Source organism: Lipotes vexillifer, unplaced genomic scaffold (genome assembly GCF_000442215.2).
Source record: "Lipotes vexillifer unplaced genomic scaffold, Lipotes_vexillifer_v1.1 scaffold213, whole genome shotgun sequence".
In the NCBI taxonomy this organism is placed as follows: domain Eukaryota; kingdom Metazoa; phylum Chordata; class Mammalia; order Artiodactyla; family Lipotidae; genus Lipotes; species Lipotes vexillifer.
Window position 1 is genome coordinate 5,450,599 of NW_006780610.1, and position 9,065 is coordinate 5,459,663.

General features: G+C 43.2%; 1 protein-coding gene across 2 annotated transcripts in view; it reads right to left on the reverse strand.

The window, feature by feature from the left end:
* LOC103079850 (argonaute RISC component 1) overlaps positions 1-9,065 on the reverse strand; it is a 30,051-nt gene that overhangs the window by 10,299 nt on the left and 10,687 nt on the right. The window contains exons 9-12 of one of the 2 annotated variants that reach the window (XM_007453829.1): positions 4,976-5,095; positions 4,482-4,604; positions 4,213-4,346; positions 881-1,065 (exon numbers count right to left, since the gene is read on the reverse strand). In XM_007453829.1, the coding sequence (XP_007453891.1) occupies positions 881-1,065; positions 4,213-4,346; positions 4,482-4,604; positions 4,976-5,095 (562 nt within the window). Of the gene's footprint in view, positions 1-880; positions 1,066-4,212; positions 4,347-4,481; positions 4,605-4,920; positions 5,096-9,065 lie in introns of both variants that reach the window. The other variant, XM_007453830.1, reaches the window with a different exon arrangement.

A 9,065-nucleotide genomic window follows, 5' to 3' on the forward strand; every position in this document is an offset into this window, starting at 1 on the left:
CATTCCTGGTAATGACAAAAACAATTAAGGTGAGACAGGAGAAAATATCAAAAAGTCAAGAGGAGAAAGGTCACTGGTGACCCTCTGCAGAGGAGGTTTAGGAGAATGGCAGAGGTAAAATAGATGAAAAAGGCTAAGGAGTAAGTGGCTGGTGAGGAAGTGGGGGTAGAAAATGTAGAGAACTCATTTAAAAACGTTGATGAAGAAAAACAAGAAAATAGGAAGAAAAAAGCTGAAGGAGATGGCATGACTGTGGTAATGCGCTCTAGGGTGGGGAATCTAAAGATGTTTGAGGGTTCAAGGGTCCCAAAGGTAAAGGATGGAATAGAAACAAGAGCACAAGTGGGTTGAGTAAAAGGAGAGACGCCTCTTCCTCTGAAGAGGAGACGTGGAGAAGGAAAAAAAGAGTAAGAGAAAAGCACTGAGTCAGAGATGTATATAGTCATTCTCATTCTTAAAAGAGAGGAAAAGAGAGGGAAAGCTTCTCAAAAAGTCTACATCATTCCCAGCAGTGGAACACCAACAGAACCACCACAAATTCTGCTTGGGTGTGCTGCCCTATGTCCTGACAGACAACGCACTCCTAAGAATAGGAATCTGGACTGACCCATCTCGGTATCCGGCTCAGCTTAGCCTGGCATACACACCAGCACAGAGAGGACCCCAGTAAATGTTACTGGGAAGGATTGTGAGCAGGTAAACAGGACCAGAGATGACTAACTGGCTCATATAGGCTAATATTTCTCCTCTAAGAAGAGCACTGACACTAAGGAACAGCTCTGGCTAGAGCCAAGAATCCACACTGAGTCGACCCTAGGATCTTCCAGGGAGCTACCCTGAGAGTCCTATCATCGTAATCACTGTCCCAACAGAACTGTACCATACACTGGCGTCTTCCCTGGCAGGATGACGATAATGAGCTGCAGCCCTGAGTAGGTGTTCTTGAGATGCCGGAACATGGGCTCCACGCTGTCTGCCCCCTGCGCATATTTGCAGAAGCAAGGCTGGCCCTGGATGGGCATCCCTGCATCCTTGGAAATCTTCCGCAGCTGGTCTGTGAAGTTCCTGCAGCACAAGTATGGTCATGACAGGAGGCAGGTAAGTCCCACTTTAATACCTCTAACCAAATGCCTCCATCTTAGGTGCCTAGCACTATGACAGGCACTGACAGATTATAAGATGAATGAGACATCATCACATCTAGTGTAAAAAGCACATTTACAGTTGGATAGGACAAGACAGAGCTTGCCAAGTGTTCAATGGTACGAGCAGAGAGCTGAGGGAGCCCAGAGAAGGGACCTGTGGGAATTCTCAAAGTCCCCCATGTTGTCCCATTCAAGCAGCTGGTTCCTATGTTTCAAGTCTACAGCAATAGGAAGATGCCCAAGAGGAAGGCCTCTTGGCTCAAATTAAAATAAATAACGTTCCAACAGTGATCAGAGCACAGGAGATGCTCAGAAAAAAATGAGCTCCCTCCTCCCCTACTGGTTCTTTGAAGCCTGAGAGCAAATAATTAAACAAGCTTCTTTCTTTTGGCTTTAGAGCTTTACCCTAGGAAAGAAAGACAAAGCTGGAAGAGAGGGTTCACATGCAATAGATTAAAAAAAAAAAATCGAGCTACATAAATATAATGACAGACTGAAAGGAGCAGCAGGAAATTCAATTGTGAAAGTCCTGCATTTAGATTAAAAGCAACAATGTACAAATTGAGAATAAAAGCAATCGTTTAGGGGATGTTATTATATAGCATATAAATATCAATAAGATGGATTCAAAAGCCTATACAGTGAGGAAATAAATTTTTTACTTATTAGTTAAAAAGAAAAAAAACCCATAAGATTAATACAGTACAACACTGTTGTATAAAATTTTAAATCACTTATATACATATAGGTATATAAAATACATAAATTGGGTAGGAAGGTTATAAATTCATGACAGTGACTACATCAGAAAAGAGGAACGGGACTAGAATGGAGACTATAAAGGAATGTCAAATTTATCTTTAATATTTTATTTACTTTTTATAAGGGATAAAATAAATATGACAATACTCTGGATGATGGACACATGGATGTTTTCCATATTATTCTAATTTAAAATTTTTTTTCAAATAAACATTAGAATAAAAAATATAACCTATTATTTCATGTAAATAAGAGCCAGGGCTCTGATGGACAACTAACAGTGTTTCTTCCATTTCTCTGCTTTGTATACAACTACAGTACAGCTATTTAAAAAGCCAAGGTGTTACCAGATTCCATCAATAAGTGGGTCTCTACTTCAAGGAAAGTGGTTTTCCCTATCTTCTATTACCAGACCACACTTGGGATATTATGTCCAATGCTGGGGGCCACAAAGTGTTTAGAGAACTCTAGGATGGAGAAAGTCTTAAAATCCTGTCCTAAAAGTCATACAGCTGAGGTAACAAGGCTTCTTTAGCCAGAAGAAAATTCTGAGGGTTGACCCTAGGACTCCCTTATACCTCCCCAATTACCAATTTCTCCACCTCATCTCTTCCCCTTTTGTCTCAGTGGAAAGGATGGCTTTTCCTGTGCTTTGGATCCCATTCCCTCATACACATGTAGGAACTTTGTTCTATTTCCTTTCTAGTTTCTCTGGGTTCTATTTTCAGCCTCTGTTCACTATGCACATTCTCCCTGGACAATCTCATCCACTGCCACAGCCGAAAACTCTCAAATCTTAATCTTTAGCCCAGAACCATACATGCAACTGGGTACCCTGACCCAGGTGTACAAGTCACATTTTTACTCCCTGAATCTAGGGATCATTGCAAGAAGGGGCTGTCTGATGCACTGGCTCCTTCCAACTCTGAGATTCTAGGTTTATCAGTTTCTGTACCCCAAAATATCCAAAACAACAAATTGCTTCTCAAAAGAATGGGACAGGGGAAGGACACGGGAATGAGAGAGAAACACACCAAGAGTGGAGCTACCAACAATGTGACACAAAGGCACAGAGCTGAGAGCCTTTCTAATATTGGTTAAGGACCAGCCCTCCAAAGCCTGGCCAAGGCTAAGAGCAGCCTGGCCTAAATGGGGCTAAAATCCCAAGAACCCAGGAAAGGAGACAAGAGGAACACATTTAAGAGAAACTATAATTGTGTGGAAGTAGTTATGCATCGGTGAGGGGAGAAGGAGGGCCAGAGTCTCCATATTCATCAGGGGCTGCTGTAACTAATTCTTATGAAAATCGCAAGGCCAGCTGAACCCACCAGGGCACACATCTCTACTAATTCTCATCACTGCCCGAAGTGGTCAGCTCCACTGATTCTTTCTCAGCCCCAGAGTGCACTGACCTTACTCCAGATCCAGAGGAAAAAAAAAGCTACCACTTCAAAAGACTGCAGGAACACTGAACTGTACACTTTAAATGGGTAAATTTTGTGGTATTTGAAAAATATCTCAATAAAGCTGTTTAAAAAAAAAGAAGACTGCAGGGGAAGGGTTGGTGACTTCTTCACTTACTTATTCACTCATTCAAGACCATTACTCCCCTAACCTGTTCCTTTAAACCATTTGGCTATATCACTTTCTTCATTGCTATCATCTACTCCCAGCCACTCAGCCACAGGTGGCTCAGAGGCCCTTACAATTCATGTTCATCTAATTCAGGTCACTTGGACCCGACTGAACCAATTCTGTGCACAGGAAAGGACAGCTCAGAGTACCAGCTGAACTTTTATTTCCAATTAGGAATATAAGCTTTGAAACCTCAGAACTGATTAGATCCCAGTCTGACACTTTCTCGATATGCAAACCTTGTACAAGTTACTTAACCTCTTTGAGCCTCAGTCTCCTGAAAATGGAAATACCACCACCTACTCACTGTGAAGATGAAATAAGAGAACATAAAATTAGGTACAATGTTGGCACAAACATTATTGTCATCACTACTACTGTTTACCACCCATGTTAATAATTATAACAATAAAATAATTCAGGTCTCCCTTAGGAGATTCATGTCCTGAAATCATCATCTCTGACACAGATATGGCTCCTTATCAAGACTCCTGACCACAGATGGACAGAAAAGAAGCAGGCAGAAGTGTGAGCCAGACAGCACAGGCGGGGAGAGTCAAGACTCAGAAAGAACAGACTACAGATCAAATCGTGGCCCCCTGGGAGTAGAGGAAGTTGGGCAGCCCTAGGGTCCTTCCCACCCTTCCACCCATACGCCCAACCTCCTTACTTGAGCACTTCTTCTCGACACTGTTTTTGGGGTGCGAAGCAGGCAATGGCCCAGACTTTGATCTCAATTCCATTGTAGAACTGTTTCCCCCGCATGTCCCAGACACCCTGATTGGGTGTGGCAATGGCCCGGTTCTGGGGATAGGCAAAGGGGGCGTCCAGGTGAGCCTCAGTAGAGCCAGGTGGGTAGCGGAGCAAAAGCCACTGGCTATACAACCCAACCTCCCCCCACATGTCCCAGGGATGTTGTCTGGCCCTGACCCTGCTCACCCGGCCGCCGTACTGCAAGATGGGCGCCGGCAGCACTCGCCCCGTCACCTCCGTCATGTCATCCTTCACCTTGATCCCAAATTCCTGGATGTAGGGATCTAGGTTGTAGCTGGCATTCTTCATCTGTAAGACAAAAGAAGGGGATCTCAGGAGAGCAGTAGCTTGGCAATACTGCTCACCTTCCAGGGCCCAAGCAGAAAGCCCTGAAGAACAGCTGAGGCTGGCAAGAAATAGCCCTAAAAAGGGGGTTGGGGGGAAGTGGAAGATGAGGTAAGTGGGAATGGATAACATAGGGAAGTAATACAGGAGAGAAAAAGAGATAGGAAACAAAGTAGCTACAGGGTCAAGAAGCAAGAGCAGTCCTATGGAGTCCCAGGTAACAAATCCAGACTTTTGTCTTCCTAAGGGTCCTGCGAGGGCAGAAAGGTATCTATGCTACCAGGGACTCCCATGACTGAGCAACCAAGCATACATTTCTCTGTATCTTCACTGACCAGGCGGCTGATCTCCTCTTGTCTGTCTGGGGCCGATCTAGCTGTAGCCTTTATCATGGTTGAAGTCTGGTTGTCAGTCAGCTTCTTAATGCAGCGCTGCCCAGCCACAATGTTACAGACCTAAGGAAACAAGAATACATACCGCTGGCCTGAGTATAGCTCACCCTATACCCGGAGCCCCATAGTAAGGGAAGAGGACTTGGCTGTCAGTCCTGGGAAACGGACTAGAAAATCCCTTGTTCATAGACAGGTAAGTTAGAAAATATCCATGTGCAATACAAAAGGTAATACAGCCACTTTGTGATTAAGAGCTTAGGATCCAGAGGCAGATCTGGGCTCACGGCTCATATATTAAATAGGGAGAACAGTAACAATCTCCTAGGACTGTCTGGAGACTAAATTAAGTAAAGCACTTAAAGAACCAAGTACAGTTCTGAACATTGTAAACACTCAGTAAGTTGTAGCATAAATTATTATTTACCAAAGGACCCAGTCTAGAGCTCTTCTTAATATTAAAAAAACTCAATACACACAAACTGGATGCCTAGGTAGCAGACAGCTCTCCAATGGTAGCAGGCAGTCAGTCATTCCACACTGCAACACACCAGGAGAACTAGCAGTGACTCAACTCTTGAGCCCGAGCCTACAGATGATCACTGAGCCCTTGGACTATAGAAATCACTGTCTGTTGACTGACAGTGTGCTCTGTTGGTGTGAGGAACATCCTGCCACATGGTTCCTCTGTATTGGGCCCAAGAGAACACAATGGAGATCAGAAAAGACTTTCTAGTGATATAAGACTTCCATTGCCCAATATACTATATTCAGGAAGCAGTGAACGGGAAGCCTTTTGGCAAAGTAGAGAGAACTCAAGAACACTTGAGTTTGAAGTCTAGCTTTGCCAATTCTAGAAGATGCTACCTTGGGCAGGACTCTTAACCACTCTAAGACTCTGCTTCTTTAATTTTAGCCACCGGAAAAAGCACTAGCTGTCTCCTGAAGCCATTGTGAGGATCTAGATGAAATGAAATGTAAAACTTGTTCCCATAGGGCCAATACACTAAGTACTGCTTCTCTGCCTAACTTTGAGAGTTCATGTTGAACAATGGTAGGGAAAACCAGGACAGGGCCACCTGCCCTTAGACTCTGTACCTCAAAGAATTAGTCAATTCCCTTAATGAAAATCCAGAATTGTTAAAATTTGTGAGGTTGCTCTCTTGAAGGTAACTTAAAGTTGTAGAACTCTTTATGGATAATTTCAACTACAGAATCAACACTGGAAAAAAGACTAAAGCAGGGATGTAGAAAAATTGGACCCCTTGTGCATTGCTGGTGGGAATGTAAAACGGTACAGCTGCTGTGGAAAACAGTATGGTGATTCCTCAAAAAATTAAACACAGAATTACCATATGATCCAGTAATTCCACTTCTGGGTATGTACTCAAAAGAAATGAAAGCAAGGACTAGAACAAATATTTGTATGCCTATATTCATAGCAGCATTATTCATAATAGCTAGAAGGTGAAAGCAACCCAAGTGTCCATCAATGAATGAACAGATTAACAAAATGCGGTATATACATACATCGAAATATTATTCAGCCTTAAAAAGGAAGGGAATTCTGACGTATGCTACAATATAGATGAACCCTGAAGACATTACGTTAAGTGAAATGGGCCACTTAAAAGAAGGCCATATATTATATAATTCCATTTATATGAAATGTCCAGAATAGGCAAATCCACAGAGACAGAAGTAGATCAGTGGTTAGTAGGGGCTGGTGAGGAGGGCAGAAGGAATGGTAAGTAACTTTTTTTTTTTTTTTTTGCGGTATGTGGGCCTCTCACTGTTGTGGCCTCTCCCGTTGCGGAGCACAGGCTCCGGACGCGCAGGCTCAGCGGCCATGGCTCACAGGCCCAGCCACTCTGCAGCATGTGGGATCTTCCCGGACCGGGGCACGAACCCGTGTCCCCTGCATCAGCAGGTGGACTCTCAACCACTGCGCCACCAGGGAAGCCCGGTAAGTAACTATTAATGGGTCTGGGCTTTCTTCTGGGGGCGATGAAAATGTTTTAGAATCAGACAACGGTAATGGTTGTGCAACTCTGTGAATTAACTAAAACCCACTGAATTGTACATTTTAAGAGGGTGAGTTTTATGGAAAGTGAATTATATCTCAATAAAGCAATTCTAAAAAAAAACCTATCACCTACAACAGCCTACGTGACTTGACGCTGCGCCTCTCTCCAAAATCATCTCCTACTACTTCTCCCCTCATACACTACATACCAGCCACTAAGCTTTCCGTCTCTCTAAGAAGATCCAAGCTCGCTGCTGCTTTAGGGCCTTTGTACTCACTATTAAACTCTTGCCTGGAAGGCTCTTCCTTCAGGTTGTAAAAGGTTGGTTCTATCTCATAATTTGGGACTCAGCTCAAATGTCTCCTAAAAGAAGCCTTCCCTGGTGGTCCAGTGGTTAAGATTCCGCACTCGCACAGGTTCGATCCCTGGCTGGGGAAGTTCCACATGCCGTCAGTGTGGCCAAAAAGAAAAAAAAAAAAAAGAAGCCTTCCCTGACCACAATAACTAAAGTGTATCTCCAACCTGCTCCACCCTTATGACTATCCCCTTAACCTGTTTTATTATTCTTATAGCACTTACCACCAACTGAAACTATCTTATTTATCAATTTATTATCTACCTCCCCCTTCTAGATTATAAGCTCCATGACAGCAGGGACCTTATCTGTCTTGTTAATCTCTGCTTTCCCCACACCTAAGAGTGTATGGCTCATAGTAGGAGTTCAATAAATATTTCTTAAATAAAAAAGCAACAGTAAAAATCAAAATACATAAGTTATTCACCTTGGAAACTATTGTTTAAACAGAAGTAATGTCAATTTGCTAACAAATCTCAGCTTGCAGTAGATATTACCCAAAGCCTATCTACTTAGCTGTAACTGCCGTTAAAGACTTCTGTTTACATCTCAGAGAACATACTGCCTTCATCCCACTTTCTGTGCATCAGCAACTATTACTAAGTCAGAGTTCTTGGGCTTTGGGATCTCTTCTCCCTTCAGCCTAATTTCCTCTGGTTAGTTCTGAAATCCCAAAAGCTCACAGAAAGAAGGGTTAAGTTTTGGTCCCAGCTATCTGACTCCTGCTGCTAGATCAGAGTAAGACCGTCATCTAGGCTAGTGCTTTTCCAACTTAAATGTTCATATGAATCCTCTTTAGATTCTGTTAAAAGAGATACTGATTCAGTAGGTCTAGGTGGAACCTGAGATTCTGCATTTCAAACAAGCTCTCAGGTAATACCTATGCTCTTGGTCCACCGACCACACTTTGAGCAGCACTAGACTAGAGAATGAAGCAGTCAGAGACAGTTTCTCATTACAGATTTTGGCTAGTGTATAGAAAACCAAATACAGCCCTGTGGTTCTCCATGTGCATTCTATGACTTAATGCAAATGACTTAAGAGCATTACTTAAGTAATGACTTAAGTAATGACTTAAGAGCATTACTATTCTTTCTTTAATTGCAGAATTTCAAAGGTCTGCTGAAGCATAAAAATATGACAAATCTTGGAGCAAAAACTTTTTCAAAAGCAACACGTTGGGTTTCCCTTGTGGCGCAGTGGTTAAGAATCTGATGCCTACCAATGCAGGGGACACGGGTTCGAGCCCTGGTCTGGGAAGATCCCACATGCCGTGGAGCAACTAAGCCCACGCGCCACAACTACTGAGCCTGCACTCTAGAGCCCACGAGCCACTACTGAGCCCTTGAGCCACAACTACTGAGCCCGTGAACCTAGAGGCTGTGCTCCTCAGGAAGAGAAGCCACCGCAATGAGAAGCCCGTGCACCACAACGAAGAGTAGCCCCCGCTTGCCACAACTAGAGAAAGCCTGCACACAGCAACGAAGACCCAATGCAGCCAAACGTAAATTAATTAATTTTTTTAAAAAAAGGAACACATTGATCACTGGGGATATAGGATTCACGTTACAGGTAATGTTCATGTCCATTTTCTGTAAAATAAAGTATACTTGTATCTTTAGGTCATTTAGATCCCCAGCTCCAGACAGGGAAA